The sequence below is a fragment of the Chiloscyllium plagiosum genome, unplaced genomic scaffold (genome assembly GCF_037043375.1).
Source record: "Chiloscyllium plagiosum isolate Xiang-an unplaced genomic scaffold, Cpla_swu_hap1 HiC_scaffold_19, whole genome shotgun sequence".
NCBI lineage: Eukaryota > Metazoa > Chordata > Chondrichthyes > Orectolobiformes > Hemiscylliidae > Chiloscyllium > Chiloscyllium plagiosum.
In genome coordinates, this window is record NW_028270157.1 from 64,188,889 (window position 1) to 64,210,241 (window position 21,353).

Consider the following 21,353-nt stretch of genomic DNA (forward strand, 5'->3'; position numbering starts at 1 on the left):
TATTTGCCATTTGTGACAATCACATTGAGAATGAAGCATTTAATACAGAATGACTAACCACAAGGTAGTAGGGAAACTATTTTATGTATGTGTTTAAACAGATTTGAATTTGTCACATTTTTGTCTCGGTATTTGTACAAAGTTGATATCAATATTGCGGAAACAAGTGATGCCTCAATGTACAGAGTACCATCAGGAGGTAAAACACCCATGGTAAACTAAGAGCTCCAGTAAAGAGCTGGATGGGTCACAAATGATCAAACTGGCCTTGAATGAGTCTAATACCTCAAGTGGAGAGCCAGAAGTCAGAAATTTATCTGCCAGCTCTCTATGGTTTTTAAAATTCTTTCAGAGGAGGGTTATTGTTGACTAGACCATGATTTATTGAACATCAATAATCAACTTTGATATGAGTGGTGAGCTACTTTCTGAACTGCTGGAGCCAATTTTTTTTTGGTGGGGGTGGGGGGGCATGACCTCTACCAAACTCTGCAGGACCAGCTCCCAGGAAAGTTGACATTCCTGGTAAACTGGAAACAGAAATGACTGAATAAGAAAGTTCTGCACAAATGAATTCAGCCCAGTAATCCTGCTCCATCCAGAATCCCTAGATAATTATTTGATTGCAGTCTTCTTTCCTATATCACCAAGTTGATCACCTATTTAGCATGAAAATAATTTGCAACAGCACACCCTCGACCAGGTTTCTCAACAGGTATTACATATCCAGATGAGAAAAGCCATTTAGGATAGAAAAAGATTCTAAATAAGAGGCCATGGCATTAGGGGAAAGACATTGGCATGGATAGAGAATCAGCTGACTGGTAGAAGGCAGAGAGGGGCAATAAAGCGATCTTTTTCAGGGTGGCAGTAAGTGACTAGTGGTGTTCTGCAGGGTTCAGTGTTCAGACCACAACTATTCATGTTATTGATTAGTGATCTGGACAAAGGAACTGAGGGCACTGTTGCAAAATTTGCAGATAATACAGAGATTGGTGGAGGTACAGGTGGTATTGAGGAAGTGGGGAGATTGCAGAAGAATTTGATAGGCTAGGAGAGTAGGCAAATGGAATACAATGTGGCAAAGTGTAAGGTAATACATTTTGAAGGGATTGAGGCATTCTAGTTCAGGATTCTCTTGACATTAACAAGCAAGTTCAGCTCGCAGTTAGGAAGCCAAATGCAATATTAACATTCATTTCAAGAGGGCTAGAATACAAGGGTAGGGATGCATTGCTGAGGCTGCAAAAGGTTCTGGCTCTATATAAAACTACATTTGGAGTATCATCAGCAGTTTTGTGTTTTGTTTCAAAGGAAGGATGCGCTGGCCTTGGAGATCTTGGGAATAATGTGCTTGTCATGAGGAACAGCTGAGATTCCTGGATCTCTATTCAATGGAATTTCAAAAGATGGGGGAGATGTTTTTTGAAAGTTACAGGACAGTAAGATATCTGGATATAGTGACTGTGGAGCAGAGAGATAAATAGGTTCATGATTAGTAAGGATTCAAGGGTTATGGGGAAAAAGGCAGGAGAATGAGGTTGAGAAGTGTATCAGCCATTGCAGAGCAGACTTAATGACCTAATTTTGCAGCTATATCTTATGGTCTTAATGAGTATATTGGTGACACAAGTTTTATTTCAATTGTAAAATGGTGATGGCTTTGGATTTTGTTCTAAATGAAAGCTACATGCACGTTTATTGCATCTTATCTGTAAGCCCAAATAATCTGTAGGCAATACAAATGATAAACAAATTTACAGTAGGTCCTCTCAATTATTCCTTGGGAGAAAACAAACAGTCTTTGAAAGTCTATGGGAGTGCAGTAACTGCCATGACAATAAAAAATTAAATATGTGCAGACCTGGTTTTGAATACAGGTGGTTGCTTCAAGGAATGGACCACCATTCACACTACATTTTTACTGGATCAAAAATTTATTTCATTAATTTGTCAGAACATAGGGAAAATTCAGAGAGCCACTAACCATAATGGCTATCTTAAGAACATAAGAAAGAAGGACAGGAATAGGACATTCATAGGGGAGACCATGATGTCATGGTGACACCACTGGATTAGTTGACTAGCATTCTGGAGACCTGGTTTCAATCTCCTATAGGCCCTGTGAAATTCTTAAAAATTGATAAAACTTGGAGTTGAAAATCAGTCCCAGGAAGGTGATCATGAAACTGTAATCTATTGTCAATGAAACCCATCTAGGAAAGGAAAACCTACCATCCATAGCTGATTTGGCCTACTTGTGACTCTGTCCCTACAGAAATGTGGGTAACACTTACCAGCTGTCTCAAATGGTGCAATTAGCCACTTAGTTCAAGAGCAATTAAGGATGGGCGACAAATGTTGGTGCCCATATGAAAGAATTACTGATCAGGCTGTGGTCTTAAATATACTTTGTCTACTTTAATGAGCATCAACTCCCTTGGAGATCAAAAATCTGTAATCTTTTCAAGTGGCACAGCATGTGAGGATCCAGAAAGTTCATCCTGGCTACTTTGACAGTGACATCATTCTCTAACATTGGAGCTGCAACTCTGAAGGTTTTCCCTGCTGCTTTCCTGAGCTCAATCACAATTCACCGTTTCAACTTTTAACTTTATTCTTTAGGCAAGGTCATATTGTTTTAATCTGGGAGAAAAAGTGAGGACTGCAGATGCTGGAGATCAGTTGAGAGTGTGGTGCTGGAAAAGCACAGCCGGTCAGGCAGCATCCGAGGAGCAGGAGAATCGACGTTTAGGCAATCAGGAATCAGAAGCCCTGATGAAGGGCTCTTGCCCGAAACGTTGATTCGCCTGCTCCTCGGATGCTGCCTGACCTGTTGTCCTTTTCCAGCACCACACTCTCAACCCCCATATTGTTTTAAATGCAGCCAGCAGCAGGTTTACGCTTCCCTTTTAAGGAGGAATAAATCTCTTCTCTTGTTTGTAAACATTTTGGTTTCCAGTGAACATACAAGTCAGCATCTAGAACTGACATCCCTCACAAAGCATGCCCACTGACTGAAAAGTCCTTCTGCTCTAACAGACCCATAAAATAAAACTAGAGAGTTTCTGTAAACTGTAAAGAAGCATAGGTCCCTCACTGCAAACAGACAATGAACTTTCAGTTATTTTCAAAAGGAATGAAAATATCTATGTGGTGGTTTAAAAAACCTTAGCTTTGTTTTGAACAAATGGGTAATGGTAATTGGTGTATTTTGTTTTGCATCAACTAAAATTCTTCACTTTAGGACTCATTTATACTCCTCACACATAGATTTTCAAAACTTACTCTCTTTTTCAGGAACGGAACTTCAGAACTTGCAAAGTAGCAGTGTGATATTTATACTCTCCCTATCTGCATTAAGACATTCAAGAAAGACTTTGAACACTTAATGACCAACATACACCATCTATTTAAGCAGGATGAGGTTGGGCAGTGTATTGCTGTGCAGCACTCTTAGTGTGAAACCATCATTCCATAGATGTGGAATGAATTTGAATCCAAATGTTAGTAAAAATGCAACACAACTAACAAACGTTCCTTCCCCAATTCATTAACAACATCATTATTGGTTAAAATCAGAGACATATTGCTTTGGATAGACCTTGCAAAACCTAAGCAGTGATTGAGCTCAGTATGCAATAACCAGCCCTCCAACAGGAAAGATCAAGTGAAACATCAAAGCTATATCGAAGCAGCCAGCCAGAAAGCAGCAGAAACCTTGAACAAAAAGCTCAATTTTAGGTCAGTTAAAGTCACCATAGTCCCAGAGGATCACAAGGCTCCTCTCTCATGAGAGAAACACGACTGGTGTTAAGCTTAACCGGAGGATCCCAGTGTCTCAGAGGCAAGGAGTGAGGATGAGAAGGCAGACCTTCAAGGTGACCTTAGTTGGATTGATTAGCTCAGTTGGCTGGATGGCTGATTTGCGATACAGTGTCATTCCAATGATGTGGATTCTGTCCCCGGACCAAGAATCCCAGACCCTCAGGTTAAACTCTCCACTAACCCTATGGTCCTCTGGGACTTGACTATGCTGATTGAAAAAGACAAATGGAAGAGTTACTCTGATGTAATATTACAAGCCTCACTTGAAACATTAAAATCAGAAGTTCAATTACCTCGTCCCTCCTCCATCAATAGTCAGAACTCTAATGCCACGGCCTTTTATTGGGTCTGTATATCCAATCAAAGCCAGTGCCTCCCTGACTGCATTCTGAAGAGTTTCATCATTTGCTTGCCTCAGACGCAGCAAGCAAGGAATTATTTTCTCCTGTTTTAAAAGAATAAGACCATTTTAAAAACTCAGTCTTCATTATAAGAGTTGTAACAAATATTTAACACAATAAAAAAGACAATATGGCTAGCTATTCCTGCTAAAATAGAAATATCCATGAATAAAGTGGCTTGCAGCTACCCACAGAAAGCTCTCTGGGGAACTTATTTAAGTATTCAAATGGGTTTTGGAGAGTATAATGGCAGTATCTAATATACTATAATTAAATTTAGCTTTTTACTGGAATAGACATTTAAAAACTCATTCCAACTTTAACTGGAGGTCTATTTTGAGCAGACTGAGCAGTAATGTCAGCATTTTGACTGCCATGCCTAGTCACTGACAGCCAACCGGACTTGAAATTCCCACTGAGGCCTCCACCACAACTTGCTACTGTTTGAAATTGAAGAATCCAAGATAAATCACTTTTTCTTTAAGTGATGAAATTGTGCATTTCAAACGTCTGTGGACATCATAGTCAGTGAAAATTTGGAGTACTCAGTCTGTTCAAAGAAGGTCATACAAGCTGCCTCTTTCTTCAAAAGTTGGAGTTGTATAATTTGTTGTTCCTTTGTGAACTACCTCAACCACTGAAAATATTACCAGCAAATCAAATCAGTCAGGTGTAAACTGCAACAAGATTAAAACCTCTAATTTCCTTATTTTGTTAGATGTAGCTACCCCTCTGTTTGAAGTCATATTTCTTTTCCAATTTTGCCCATTTATTTAATCTATTATTTAATTATTTAAACAAATCGTACTCAGCAAGGAACTCTAAACAAAATAGTGTGGCATTCCACAGGCAGATAAATGAATGTAAAATCAAGATGTGAACAGGGCCATTGTTAGAAACCACTGTTATAGCAAAATAGCAGAAATATTGAACAAACATTTTCTTTCAGGACGTAAACAGAGTGGTGGTCAACATATATCAGAAATAGTAATTAAAAATTCTATAATTACATTAATATAGCAGAAATATCAAATGAATGACTCAAACTTCCCTACTTCAGACAGATACCCGTATTAATCTATGTTTAATAAACTGGCTGAATGAACAAGAGAATCAAATGCAGTTTGAAGTGGGAGGTATTACATTTTGAGAAATAAGACAATTAAATAACTGGAACCAAAAGAGAAAATGCTGGAAAATCTCAGCAGGTCTGGAAGCATCTGTAAGGAGAGAAAAGAGCTGACGTTGAGTCTAACTGACCCTTTGTCAAAGCTAGTTTTGACAAGTAGCTTTGACAAAAGGTCAGTTAGACTCGAAACATCAGCTCTTTGCTCTCCTTACAGATGCTGCCAGACCTGCTGAGATTTCCCAGCATTTTCTCTTCTGGTTTCAGATTCCAGCATCCGCAGTAATTTGCTTTTAATTAAATAACTGGACCGGACGTGCAAAAGGATTAGAGAATGCAAATGCACAGATTACTGAAACTTTTCATGTAGGTTAATTATGACATAATAAAAGCAATCCAAGTACCAGGGTTTATTTCTAGAACTGAAAGCAAAAAGGCTTCGCTAAATGCATGTCGAATATCTGTACAGTTCCGGTCACTGTATTAAGGGTAAGTAGAGGCAGTGGAAGAGGTGCAAAACAGGACGAACCAAAGGATTTTCCACCTGAGAAAGAAAGGCCAGAAACAGCCAAATTGAAATCTGGAAACTTATGAAAGGTTCCAATACACTGATACAAATGTTGTCCCTCATGGATGGGAAGGAAACTAGAGGCCACTAATATGAGGTAGTCACTAAAAATCAAAATCAAAAGAGCAAGTACTGACTTCACCAAGCAGAGTGGCAAGAATGTGGAACTCACTAACAAAGTTGAGCGAACTAGAACATTTGTATTTTTCAGTCATTGATATTTGTAAGGGAAGTGGGGGAAAGAGATTGTAATCAAGCACATTTGAACATGTGTAGCTTGATTCTAATCTAACAGTCTAGTTTCATCACTACATATTACTCAGATAATTATGTGCACTAGTTACGGATCTTGTAGCCATTAGAACTTCACCCTGCCACTATGAGCTCAAATGTTGATTTGTCAAGACAAAACTCAATTTTTTTTTTAAAGGATAAAAGATATAATTAAGTGTACTGCTGGGCGCGTTCAATTCAACTAAACAGTTGACCCAGCACTCCTCCATTACAGTTTATAGAATCCTAGTGATAGCAATTATAAAGGTGAGAATGCAAGCAGTATTTAGAATATCATCTGCAGTTGTCATTCCATTCAAAAATTCTATATGAACTTTCCCACATTAACTGAACGATGCCTATCTGTTCTATTTTTAATCTGATTTTTCCATGTCTCACACTGGTTTTTGGTCTATCTGCAGTTGCACATCCTGACCACACTGTGGAGCTCTCAAGAGTCTTCAGTTTGGAATCACATAGCCTGAATGCATGTGAACACATAGTGAGCAAACAAGTGACTCGCAATTAAGTTTAAAACTATGCTTCAGATACAGATATTGTCAACTTTGTTTATTTCCCTTCCCTTCCCTCCCTCTAAGAAGCATGCTCACTTCCCTGCCTTGACTTCTTGCACAGCAAGATGTTCATATTCTCATCCCAGCCTGAGATTTTTCACATTAACTGAAACATTAGTTTCAATTCAAATTACATTTTACAAGTATACCTACATAATATTAATATTTTATAATAACTTAGCTACTAACACCCCGAAGCCCGTCCACCATCTCCAAGTTACAAATTTGGAATGTGCTGAAATACTCCCCACTTGCCTGGATGGGTGCAGTTCCAACAACACAAGAAGCTTGACACCATCCAGGATAAAGCAGCCTACTTGTTTGACATGACATCCACAAGCATCCGCTACTAATGTACAGTAGCAGCAGTGTGTACCATCTACAAGATGCACTGCAGAAATTCACCAAAGATCCTCAGTCAGCACCTTCCATACCCAGAATCACTTCCATCTGGAAGGACAAGAGCAGCAGATCCATGGGAACACCACTACACGCAAGTTCCCTCCAAGCTACTCATCTTCCTGACTTGGTACATATCACCACTCCTTCACTGTCACTGGGTCAAACTCCTGGAATTCCCTCCCTGGTGGAATTGCAAGTGGACTGGAGTGGTTCAAGAAGGCAGCTCACCACCAACTTCGCAAAGGCAACTAAGGATGGGCAATAAATGCTGACCCAGCCAGTGATGTCCACATCCAACAAATGAGTTTAAAAAAAGGTTTTAAATGGATACTTTACATCTGCAATCAATGTAGAGAAGGACAACATAGGTACAGAAATCAGGAAGAGAAACTGTGATTTATTTGAATGATAGCAATGAGAAGGAGGAGGTATTAGCTGTTTTAGCATGCTTGAAAGTAACTAAATCCCTAGGCCCAGGTGAAGGAGACAAGGGAGAGATTGTGAGGGCAAGGACATTAATTTTCAAATCCTCTTTGGCTGCAGGAGGGATGTCAGAGGATTGAAGTCAGTTCACGCTGCACCAAGATTCAAGAAGGTAGTAATAAACCAGGAAACTACAGGCAGAGAGTCTAACATCTGTGGTAAGGAATCCATTTCAAAAAACTGACGTGGTGGCATGATAGCTCAGTGGTTAGCACTACTGCCTCACAGTGCCAGAGACTTGGATTCGATTCCAACCTTGGACAATTATCTGTGTGGTAATTGCACATTCTCCCAGTGTCTGTGTGGGCTTCCTCTAGGTGGTCCAGTCTCCTCTCGCAGTCCAAAGGCGTGCAGGTTAGGTGGATTAGCCATGGGGAATGCAGTGCTGCAGGAATAGGGTATGGGAGTGGGACTGGGTGGGATGTGTTTCGGAAAGTCAGTGTGGACCTGAAGGGCCAAACAGCCTGCTTCAATATTGTGGGGATTCTATGATTTTTTTCTGAGATAAGGAACTCAAAGTTACTCATCCCGGTGTCATCTTACTAGTGTTTTGCATAGTTTTATTAAAACTTCCCTATTTTTGTGCTCTATTCCCTTTGAAATAAAGACCAACATTCTATTTACTTCCCTATTATCAACTGAACTTTTTCAGAGTCATGCATGAGGACTGAGGAGTGGCAGATGGAGTTTAATTTAGAGGAATGCAAGATGCTGCATTTTGGAAAGAAAAATCAGAGCGCAGGCTTATACACTTAATGGTGAGGTCCTGGGGAGTGTTGCTGGGCAAAGAGACCTTGGAGTACAGGTTCATAGTTTCTTGAAAGTAGAGTGGTAGGTAGAAAGAATAGTGAAGGCAGCGTTTGGTATACTTTGAACAGAGCATTGAGCATACGAGTTGGGAGGTCATGTTGCAGCTGTGCAGGACATTGGTTAGACCGCTTTTGGAATAGTGTGCGCAATTCTAGTCTCCCTCCTATCAGAAAGATGTTGTGAAACTTGAAAGGGTTCCGAAAAGATTTACAAGGATGTTGCCAGGGTTGGAAGATTTGAGCTACAGGGGAGAGGCTGAATAGGCTGGGACTGTTTTCCCTGGAGCATCGGAGGCAGAAGGGTGCCCTTATAGAGGTTTATAAAATCATGAGGGGCATGGATCGGGTAAATAGACAAGGTCATTTCCCTGGGGTGGGAGTGTTCAGAATTAGAGGATATAGATTTAGGGTGAGGGGGAAAGATTTAAAAGGGACCTAAGGGGTAACATTTTCACACAGAGGGTGGTAAGTGAATGGAATGAGCTGCAAGTAGTGGTGGAGGCTAGTACAATTACAACATTTAAAAGGCATCTGGATGGGTATATGAATAGGAAGGGTTTAGAGGGATATGGGCCAAGTGCTGGCAAATGAGACTAGATTAGGTTGGGATATCTGGTCAGCGTGGACGAATAGGACAGAGGAGTCTGTTTCCATGCTGTACATCTTTATGACTCCCAAAATTCTGAGCTGCAGCTTGTTGCTTTCTTTCCCAATTTAAATAATATTCATCTTCTCTTCTGGTCAATGTGCATAATCTCACATTTGACAACTTCCCAGATGGGAAATATTGTCCACCTACTTAACTTGTTTATAAGCCTCTGCTGACACTCATCACCGCTCACCTTTCCACCTATTTTTGTGTCATCTATGGAATGTAGTACAGGACATTAACTTTGCTCATCTAAGTCATCAACATATGCTGCAAATAATTGTATCTTCCGCACTGATCTCTATGGCAGACCACTCATTACAGGCTTCCATCCTGAAAACGCATCCTTTTTCCCAACTCCCTGTCTTCTATTAGTTCACCAATCCTCCAACCATGCTCACACCCAGCTAGAATTCAACACTGTAGTGTCTTTTGAACCTTATGTGCAATGCCATGGGAGGTCATTTCGTGCAGATGTGACACCTACGGGAAATGGCTTCGTGTTCAATTTCACTCCGGTGTGTGGTGGAACAAAGGAACAAGTTTGGGGAGAGCTGGTTACAGAGTTTTTTTGTGTTGGACTTCAAAAGAGTCATACTGTGCAAATTTCAACCAGTTCATTTGAATAAAACAAAGAAGTGTCGCACTGGAAAAAGCACAACAGGTCAGGCAGCAACTGAGGAGCAAGAGAGTGAACGTTTCGGGCATAATCCTTCATCAGTCCTGATGAAGGGTTAGGCCCAAAAAAAATCAACTCTCTTGCTCCTCAGATGCTGCTTGACCTGCTGTGCTTTTTCCAGCGCCACAGTTTATTGACTTTGACTTCTCTAGCATCTGCAGAGTTCACTATCTCCTAATAAAATAAAGAATGGTAGCCTCTCATTTACTTTGACAGCCACAGCCCGGGTTTCAGGGAATTCCAGGAGGTGATAACTCAGCTCTTCGACTCGATTAACATAAACTCTGACATCAGAGGCTCTGTGTAACGCTTGCACCAAAGCTCTTGTCCGGTTATCAACACTGAACTTAGCGATGATCTAGAGGGGAAGAAAAGTGATAATGCAATGACCAAAGAGATAAAAACACGTCACAGTAATTTCCCTAGATTTGAGGGGTCTTGGTCATGTAAATTTTCTTACATATTATTACCCAAATTAAAATATTGGAAAATCAAGCCATAATCTAAAGTAGGATAAGTAAGCAAGCAAATTGAGCAAGGTCATAGACATTGCATTGTAAGCTGTTCCTGTGGTTTGGTAAACAGGATCCTTTAAAACAAGTTAAGTGAATGCATCATCTAATAGCAATAGAGCTGACTACAGAAAAAAAAACTGTACATTAAATAGAAAAACGTAGCCGTGTGCATCAAAATACTTGTCAGTGAAATACTGATATCACTAAACATGTACATTTTAGGCACATTGTTAGCTACAAAAATTAAATTGTGCACTGGACCAAAAGTGCACCATGCACAAGAAAGTCAAAGCCACAGACTACCACTGTGGTTATGGCCTAGTAATCACAAAGCATTTTGAAACATCAACAGGTGAAGGGCTCGTTTTTCTAAATTCCCCATTGTATTTCTTTGCGACTATCTTACAGTGATGTTCTCGAGCGCTTTGCTCCAGCCACAAGGGAATCGAAGAACTGCTAATCTCAACAGAGTTGAATGCGGAGGACGACTGGCAGCCACTGCAGCATAGTGCAGGTGCTAGGGAGTTGGCTTACACTGGAACACAAAACTTACCATTTACCACTCCTTGTGAATCCACACAGATACTTCAGCTGAGGACCATAACTGTTTTCCCAGTACTAACAGCAGATATTTTTCATAGACTCATTTGGAGATGCTCCTGGTTTGCACAAATCCTGCTCCAGGAGCATTGCCTCTTAAATTAGACTGTCACCCCAGCATCGCTGGCACCAACCTCCACCTCCTCTTCCCCCACCACCCTTCCAACCCTCACCTCGGTGTCCACTTTACTTAGTCTTGTAATACAGTAGTAATGGCCATACCTCTGCACCAGGTGTGTCATAAATGTCTGAACAGAATAGAATTATTCAGATTAGAATAATTACCCTCTCAAGCCGATTCCTGGATTTCTTCACTAATACAGTGCTTAATGTACCTTCATTTTTCTCTTCAATTGATTAACAAGAGCACAACCTGCAACCTTAAAATTCAGACAATGCAACCCACTGAAATGAGCTCAGAATATTTATTAATCAATTCAAACAACAATTATTCAGAAGTCCAATATAAAGCAGAAGGTGGAACCCAAGGACTGAAATCGTGTTACAGATGAACTTCTTTGGTAATCAAATAAAATTTAAATTGGCCTTGGCTCTGGTCAAGTGGATGTATGCTGAAAATGCGTTGCTGGAAAAGCGCAGCAGGTCAGGCAGCATCCAAGGAACAGGAGAATCGACGTTTCGGGCATAAGCCCTTCTTCAGGAATGAGGAAAGTGTGTCCAGCAGGCTAAGATAAAAGGTAGGGAGGAGGGACTTGGGGGAGGGGCTTTGGAAATGTGATAGGTGGAGGGAGGTCAAGGTGAGGGTGATAGGCCGGAGTGGGGTGGGGCGGAGAGGTCAGGAAGATGATTGCAGGTTAGGAAGGCGGTGCTGAGTTCGAGGGATTTGACTGAGACAAGGTGGGGGGAGGGGAAATGAGGAAACTGGAGAAATCTGAGTTCATCCCTTGTGGTTGGAGAGTTCCCAGGCAGAAGAGGAGGTGCTCTTCCTCCAACTGTCGTGTTGCCATGGTCTGGCGATGGAGGAGTCCAGGGACCTGCATGTCCTTGGTGGAGTGGGAGGGGGAGTTAAAGTGTTGGGCTACGGGGTGGTTGGGTTGGTTGGTCCGGGTGTTCCAGAGGTGTTCTCTGAAGCGTTCCGCAAGTAGGCGGCCTGTCTCCCCAATATAGAGGAGGCCACATCGGGTGCAGCGGATGCAATAGATGATGTGTGTGGAGGTGCAGGTGAATTTGTGGTGGATATGGAAGTGTCCCTTGGGGCCTTGGAGGGAAGTAAGGGGGGGGAGGTGTGGGCACAAGTTTTGCATTTCTTGCGGTTGCAGGGGAAGGTGTCGGGAGTAGAGGTTGGGTTGGTGGGGGGTGTGGATCTGACGAGGGAGTCACGGAGGGAGTGGTCTTTTCGGAACGCTGATAGGGGAGGGGAGGGAAATATATCACTGGTGGTGGGGTCCGTTTGGAGGTGACGGAAATGACGGCGGATGATACGTTGTACATGGAGGTTGGTGGGGTGGTAGGTGAGGACCAGTGGGGTTCTGTCCTGGTGGCGGTTGAAGGGGCGGGGCTCAAGGGCGGAGGAGCAGGAAGTGGAAGAGATACAGTGGAGGGCATCGTCGACTACGTCTGGCGGGAAATTGCGGTCCTTGAAGGAGGCCATCTGGGTTGTACGGTTTTGGAATTGGTCCTCCTGGGAGCAGATGCGGCAGAGACGAAGGAATTGGGAATATGGGAAGTCGTTTTTACAGGGGGCAGGGTGGGAGGAGGCGTGGTTTAGTTAGCTGTGGGAGTCGGTCGGTTTATAGTAAATGTCCGTGTCGATTTGGTCACCCGAGATAGAAATGGAAAGGTCTAGGAAGGGGAGGGAGGAGTCTGAGACAGTCCAGGTGAATTTGAGGTCGGGGTGGAAGGTTTGGTAAAGTGGATGAACTGTTCAACCTCCTCGTGGGAGCACGAGGCAGTGCCGATACAGTCATCGATGTAGTGGAGGAAAAGGTGTGGGGTGGTGCCAGTGTAGCTGCGGAAGATGGACTGTTCCACATATCCTACGAAGAGGCAGGCATAGCTGGGGCCCATGCGGGTGCCCATGGCTACTCCTTTGGTTTGGAGGAAGTGGGAGGATTGGAAAGAGAAGTTGTTCAGGGTGAGGACCAGTTCAGTCAGTCGAAGGAGGGTGTCAGTAGAAGGGTACTGGTTGGTACGGCGGGAAAGGAAGAAGCGGAGGGCTTTGAGTCCTTCGTGATGGGGGATGGAGGTGTACAGGGACTGGATGTCCATGGTGAAGATAAGGCGTTGGGGACCGGGGAAGCGAAAATCATGGAGGAGGTGGAGTGCGTGGGTGGTGTCCCGAACGTAGGTGGGGAGTTCTTGGACTAAGGGGGACAGGACCCTGTCGAGATATGCAGAGATGAGTTCAGTGGGGCAGGAGCAGGCTGAGACAATGGGTCGGCCGGGGCAGTCAGGTTTGTGGATTTTGGGCAGGAGGTAGAAACGGGCGGTGCGGGGTTGTGGGACTATGAGGTTGGAGGCGGTGGATGGGAGATCCCCTGAGGTGATGAGGTTCTGGATGGTCTGGGTTCGAGGGATTTGACTGAGACAAGGTGGGGGGGGGGGGGGGGGGGAAATGAGGAAACTGGAGAAATCTGAGTTCATCCCTTGTGGTTGGATGTATGGTACTACGATAAAAGCAATTGGATTTATCTGACAGTAGAATTTAGTTATTTAAAACATTTACTGGTGCAAATACAGATTTCATATATTTCATTCATTAGCGTAACTAAGCAAAATCTTCTCTCTCTCTCTCGAGTAACCACAGGAGCAGTAACATTCATGAGATGAGATTTAAAATCTGATGTGAAATAACAGTTATTAAATTATTTTTACAGTGAATGCAGCACTGAAATAAATGCTGCCGTAATAACTTCTTTGACACAATGATCATTGGTGCCACAGAAGTGTATAATTGCCAGAATGGACTACTTGCCGTTACTTTGCAAAGAATAAAGTTAATGCAAGATTGATCAAAATAATGGATTTAAAAATTGACAAAGTGCGGCACAGTGGCAAGCACTGCTGCCCCACAGCACCAGCGACCTGGACCCGATTCCAACCTTGGGCGATCTTCTGTTGTGGTTGCACATTCTCCCTGCGTCTGCAAGGATTTCCACCCAGTGCTCCAGTTTCCTTCCATAGTCCAAAGATATGCAGACTGGGTACACTGGCCATGCTAAATTGCCCACAGTGTCTAGGGATGCGTAGGTTGAGTGGATTAGCTATGAAAAATGCAGGGTTACAGAGAGAGGGTGGGGGAATGCTCTTCAGAGGGTCAGCGTGGACTCAGCAGACCAAATGCCCTTCTTTCACACGGTCAGCTTTTCACAAAAAGAAAACTTTCAAAATGCTGAACTAGACACAGATTGACTCACCCAGATAATTTTTCAAAATCAAGAGCCTTGAATCCTCCATGCAATCATCGAACTTTGGGTGCAAAAACTGACATTATATCAGACTTTCAGAGCGTGGTTAAATTTTATGGGGTGGGGTTACCAAGAGGGTGTAGTGGTAGGAAATTATGTTCTTTCTACACAGTGATTACAGAATAATACATCTGGCATCCCAAGTTGAGAAGTAAGTGAAACTGTACGGTAAGTAGATGGGCACCTGTCCATCAGAGCAAGAATGATGACTAAACAGCCAACGCAGCCCTTATTTGCTTCTGGCAGCATGCGTCTCAGAGCTCATGAGTATTAGATAAATTGATTATGTTCATGCAAACTGAAAGGGTGGATACCACTGTAAGACAAGCAGAAACTGCACCTGTTTCTATATTCCAACTGTTTGCCTCAGAGAATCATGTTTTTTTTGTGGCAATTATGTTACAGCAACAGAGCCCATCTGATTTATGTGACAACTGTATTTAGCTATTCAAAACGTTTAATCTGCAAATAGAGATTGACTGAGGAAAAAAAAAAATCAGTGATTCAGTGAACAAGTCTTTACATTTCAAAGTTTGTGCGAAGATTTGTAGCTCGGTGCTCGTTGTTGTGGTTCTGTTCGTGTGTGTCATGGTGCTCTTTCTGTTGTGTGTTAGTTTGGCCATTTTTTCTTTTAGTGCCGTTTTTTTGCAGCGTGTGGTCCTGTTCTGTCCTATGGTCCAGGTTCATTTGTGATTGTGGTTTTTGAAATTAACGATTTTTGGTGCACAATTTCTTGTCCGCATTGGTGTAGTCTGTTGCGTGCGTCTGTAATCATTACCTTTACATTTCAGTTCACAAATCATGATAAAATAATGAGAGTAGGATAACAAATTCAATTTTCATGCTAAAATTGCTGAAGATTAAAAAGTATAGCAAGAAAAATGGAAATCAAAAAAACTGGAATTCAAAATAACAGGAAAGTGACAGTAAAGAGAGGACAACCTTTACTCTTCATTATTAGTTTACCCAAGATAAAGAAATCATTGAAGCAACTTCAGAGCTTTACCTTTTCTCGCTGAAGATTCAGGTGCTTGGCTTTATCATCCACTGGCTTGGTTTCTTTCTCATTAGTTTGCTCCACATCTTTACCTGCACTTACATCCTTCTGCTTTTTATTCTTGACTTCAGAATTCTCCTTCATTTCAACACGCAGCTTGGGGGCAAAACTGCCAAAGCACGTATCCACAAATGCTTGGACACTGTTTGTTGGGTATGAAAGTAAGTTAGCAAAACTCTTTTTTGCAGATGGAGTTGGAGATTCGCCAAGCACATCGGTATGAACACAGCATGTATTTGAATGATCAATCTTTTGCTTGACTGAGTTTTCGACTTTTGATTTAAAAGATGCTGTCCATGTCAGATCTGTCCCAATCCCAGAGTCACATGAAGGAGGTTTATCTTGCTTGTCTGTATCTACTTGCCTTGTGTTCCCAAAATAATTGTTGATATGGTTTGCCAAAAAGCTATATGTTTCTCCAAAATTTGTAGCAATATAGCTGATGTGGAAAAGACCTGATCGTCCATCATTCTCTTTATCAATCACACAGTTACTGGATGGGTCCTTTGAATTATCTTCAGGTTCCAGGCTAATAGGTGTGGAAACTGAGTGGACGGTATTCTCTATTAGCCGGTTCAGATCCGAAGCATCCTCAACTTTACCAGGCTTAGAAGTAGTTTCTTTCCTTGAACTTTCACATGGCACCCCTATCTGAGTTTCTGAAACTTTCTCTGAGATATTTAGAGTTGGTTTCAATCGTACAAGTTTTCCAATTAGCTCAGTGTGCGTGCTACTGACGGCTTTCGACACAGAGTCTAAAGTGCTCTTGATTCGCGACATGCGATGCCTCAGGGTGCTATACCCTTTGGAGGAGAGGTACTCTGTTGTGCAGTGCAGGAAAATAAATGAAGTCTGTGCTTTTAAACTAGTTGCCTATTAAGTGCTATGCCGCTTTCTTTCATTTTCAGTGAATGTGCACGAGAATTGGGCCCTTTTTATTTGTGTAGTTTCTATTTCGATGAAATGGTCCAAATGTGTGAATTACCTATCAAGTGCACTATTGACTTAGTTTTTGCACTGTAAGAATTATACAGATAGGTTTTTCAAGATTCAAACTCAGGCATAACTGGGAGGCTGCAGGACTTCATAGACTCCACAATGATCCTGGGTTTGTACGTCACCTGGTCTTGTGCTCGGTTTCTGAAAAATAAAACAAAGATCAGTTGTGGATGCTGACAATTTTTTTAGAAACGAGAATGATCTCTACAAAACAGCTTTAATGAAACTGCAAATTCTCTTTGTATTTAAAACAAACTGTAATTACAGAAAAATAGTCACATGGATCACTGCTTTCAGGTTGTGTTGTAAGAGGGATTACAATGTGCGAGCTAACATTCAGCACTATAACTGGAGTAACTTAGTGTGCTGGCACCAATAAGGGAAAAAGAATAAGATCTCAAGTCAGAGTCATAGAGATGTACATCATCAGTCCAACCCGTCCACGCCGACCAGGTATCCCAACCCAATCTAATCTCACCTGCCAGCACCCGGCCCATATCCCTCCAAATCCTTCCTATTCATATACCCATCCAAATGCCCCTTAAATGTTGCAATTGTACCAACCTCCACCACATTCTCTGGTAGCTCATTCCATACACGGACCACCCTCTGTGTGAAAAAGTTTCCCCTTAGGTCTCTTTTATATCTTTCCCATCTCACCCTAAACCTATGCCCTCTAGTTCTGGACTCCCCAACCCCAGGGAAAAGACTTTGCCTATTTACCCTATCCATGCCCCTCAATTTTGTAAACTGCTATAAGGTCACCCCTCAGCCTCTGACGCTCCTGGAAAAACAGCCCCAGCCTGTTTAGCCTCTCCCTATAGCTCAAATCCTCCAACCCTGGCAACATCCTTGTGAATCTTTTCTGAACCCTTTCAAGTCAATACATACCCAGGTTTCAAAAAAAAATACTCAAAATGCTCTCACCACTGGGTAAAGTCCAAATGAAGACACATTTGAAATTTGTGCCATTGAGCTGAAATTAGCTATAATTGTAATGTCTGATCTCACTCACACTGGCACAAGAATTACATACACTGCTTCACTGAAATTGCAGAGGCAATGCAGGGGTTTCCCCTCCTGAAAGACACTGGTCATCACTACCCTTCGCATCATTGGTGAACTCAACTCTCACGACACAGTATTAAGTAATTTCAGTCTTCGGCAGAGGACTGCTGATGTCCTTCTTGTGCAAGGACATTTTGTAACTCTGTGACAATCCTCAAGAACAAAACATTAGTTGATGATTGGTCACTGAAGAAACCAGAGAGAGTTGAACTGCTGTTAATGATGGCGTGTACCACTTGTTCGATGATAAATTAAGGAATGCATTTTTTGTTTTTAAAAAGTGGCCATTACAAATCAGCTCGTTTGAACTATGCTAACATTCTTACGTGCAATACATATTTTTCTTTGGCGGAGTTATATTTCTCACTGGTTGAGAGCTAGGACACTTTGTTTTTACAGCTTCAGTTACTCAACAAAAATAATTTCAACTGGGCTCTTGAATATTATTCGTTAACATCAGAAACTTCCAAAATTAGTGCTGAAAAACAGCCTCAGCTGGATTTCCATTTTCAAAGTCCAAACCTGGCTCGTCAGGGACTGGGTGGATTACTCCTCGGAGGGTCGGTGTGAACTTGTTGGGCCGAAGGGCCTGTTTCCACACTGTAGGGAATCTAATCTCGTACCATAGTAGAGGTTCAGAATGCATATAATCAGCACTGCCAATAACATCTCCACTAGCATGTGCTTGACATACAAAGTTCTTTTCCTGCACCTTTTCTTGAGCTGTGAAACCAATCTTGTAACTGGTTTGTTGAGAGAGCACTTTGAACAGTCCTTACTCTATGAAGGACACATTGAATGATCTTTGCACTGATACAGATGGTCATGAGAAGGTTGTTAAATGATTACTTCAACTAACTGGTTAGCACAGTTGGCTGGAGGGCTGATTTACAATTCAGAGTGATGCCAAAAGCAAGGGCTCAATTCCTGTAACGGTTGAGACCGAAGACTCTCCTTCTCCAACTCTCCCCTCACCTGAGTTTAAACCACCACGAGTCATCTCCCTCTCAAATGACAGCATGCCTCTGGGATGATGGCAACCTTGCTTTTACTTCTACAAAAGCACTAAAACTTAATGAAACCAATCTGAGGCTCTGGTCTGCATTGAGGTGATGTGCTCTGCTCCCCATATTCCTACTGCTGAACAGAACAACAAATATACAAGCATGGGTCCGAAGCTAAGCTATAAATAATAGAGTACTGAATGCAATAACAGAAAATGCTTGCAATTCAGAACAGGTCACTGAACAGAACAACTTGAAACTCTGAATGACGACCACCCCAAAGGGAAACCATGGTTCATCTTTTCAGACCATTTCCAACATGTTTAGTTCATGTTTCAGAACACACATCTCATGCTCCTCAAACAAGGGAAATAGCACAGTGACTTCAATGACGTTGAATGTTAAACAGGAATTCTGGAGGGAACAGGTCTGCAGTAATACTTGCAAAGTAATACATGTTTGGGATAACTTTTTTTAAAAATTCCCTCACTTTAAACCTTGTCCCTTTCAATTGCTGGAAGCTATCAATCCAAGAGCATGAATCATTCTCAGAAAGTTCTGCCAGGGTGTGACCTATCCCTTCGTGAGTCACTGTACATCTTGAGTGATCACCACAAGAGGTAGCAGAATCAAGTATCATTTTCATTTTCTTGGGTTCTCACTGCCTGACAACAGATCCAACTACAATTCTGCATCCCCATGACAGGCGAGGTCCCAATCCATCCCAGCCAGAAAACTGATCAAAAACCTGCTTATGCTGGCAGCAATCTAATCCATACCGGCTGTTCCAGTGAACTTCACCCTCTTGAGATCAAAGGGAAACTGAAATCAATTGTGCCTCAACTGCTGTCCCCTGATTCAGGCAAACATTAACTGCTAAGTCAATCTGTAACCTTGAACCGGATGGTGGATTATTCCACTAAATGAAAAACTACTCACCAGGCTATCTCAAGACCTATGAACAATTTAAACCTGTTTCATTGAATGCTAGTACTTGAACAAGTGATGCTATAATAACAAAAGGAAAAAAAATTGGGGATGCTGAAGACCTGAAACGAACTAAAACAGAAATCACTGGAGAAACCCATCATGTCTGGCAGCATCTGTGGAAAGATAACAGAGTTAACATTTCCAGTTCAAAGACATCTAGTTCTGATGGGTCTCTGGACTGGAAACATTAACTCTGTTTTCTCTCCACAGCTGCTGCCAGACCTGTTGAGTTTCTCCAGCAATTTCTGTTTTTGTTTGATGCGGTCATATAATTGCATTCAGTGAAATATAGAACAAAGTTCCACTGTTTATAAAGGCCAACCAACATCCTACCTGTTCAAGAGATTAATCTTGAATCCAGTCAAATTGTCAATAAAATTTAAATTGTAAGTCATCTGACATAGTTCAGAGATTTATAATTCATATTATCTTTTTTGTGAATATGGAGATAAACATTCAATGTAGCATATGCTTGATTGTACTGTAGTACACCAAGTTCTATGAAATCTGACTGTAGGAGGCAAAACAAATTCAGAATACAGGTGCACTCACTTATCAACAGATTGTAGTCAAAGCATTTCCTTAACATCACGTTCAGAATCATTCCAGGATCCATCCTTCACTTCTATGCGTCTCGTCCAAACCAACATCCACAGACATTAGCTTTGATATTTTCCAGTAACAGCCTAGTCCATTTTTCCACCATGGCTTCTGAAATTTTTAAGCTACTTTGCTGACATCTAGTCTTAAATAATTTTTGCCTGTTAAACATTGGGATGAGCAAGGCTATCATCTTCACCTGCCACAGATTCAGTACTCTTCAATAAGGGGCCACTTCTGATATAATAGGGTAATATGATAAAAACTCCATATCTTTATTATACTGTGCATGCCCAAAGTTATCACATGAGTAAACATGTCAAATATATAGTACATTCATATGAAGGCTATAAGTATTCTTGTTGTTAATTGATTTTCCAATAATATTTATGATACACCTTTGAAACATGATCCCAAAAACAGAAGTAATTTTCAAAAACTTACAAAAAGCAAAAGCACAGTTCCCTTAATTTGTTGTTTGGCTGAACCAGACTAACAATTGTAATAGTTAGGACATAGGATGGTTCTTAACACCCCTCCCAAACCAAAGGAGGATGTGGGTGGTTGGTTGGTGGGTGGGGTACGGGGCTGATTGGTGTTTTAGGAACAGCAGGGTGTCATGGAGGTATGGAAACCACCAAGGTTAATTTCCGAGGCCTACATGTATGGAAGGCCAAATGAGATCTTACCTGGCCTCATCAGTTGTCAAATGCTGCAAAGCAAAGAAAATGATAAGTTGTGACAATGTATGAGTCACAGAAGATATCATGTGTGACTTTAATCAAAGTCACTTCTATGCTGTGGCCAGGCAAAAGTCTGAATACCAAGAATTAAAGTTTGTTTTCATTTCCAAATAGATTTCCAAGAGGCATTTGAATAAACACATCGAGGCTATCTGATGAGATAAGAGCCTCTGGTTATAGGAGTTGTATATTAGCATGGTTGGAGGATTGGCTAACTAATCAAAGACAGAGTTGATATCGGCAGGCACGTTCAAGATGGCAACACGCAAGGAGTAGGGTATTGCGGGGTTTGGTGCTAGCGCAAACGTTATTTATGATATATAAATGATTTGGATGAGGAAACTGAATACACTATAGCTAAGTTTATAGATGACGCAAAAAAGGTTGGAAGTCAAGTGGTGAGGATGACATACAAAGTCTGCAGGGGGGTATGGACAGATTAAGTGATTTGGCAAAAACCTGACAGTTGGAATATGTGGGAAAATATGAGATTATTATTTTGGCAGGAAGAACAGATGAGCTGAATATTACTTAAGTGCAAGAAGACCTCAGAAAG

General features: G+C 41.7%; 1 protein-coding gene across 3 annotated transcripts in view; it reads right to left on the minus strand.

The window, feature by feature from the left end:
* pnpla8 (patatin-like phospholipase domain containing 8) overlaps positions 1-21,353 on the minus strand; it is a 74,573-nt gene that overhangs the window by 51,022 nt on the left and 2,198 nt on the right. For all 3 annotated transcript variants that reach the window (XM_087997485.1, XM_043709010.2, XM_087997484.1), the window contains exons 2-4: positions 15,343-16,533; positions 10,002-10,151; positions 4,122-4,273 (exon numbers count right to left, since the gene is read on the minus strand). In XM_087997485.1, the coding sequence (XP_087853611.1) occupies positions 4,122-4,273; positions 10,002-10,151; positions 15,343-16,173 (1,133 nt within the window). In that variant the 5' untranslated portion in view covers positions 16,174-16,533. The remainder of the gene's footprint in view (positions 1-4,121; positions 4,274-10,001; positions 10,152-15,342; positions 16,534-21,353) is intronic.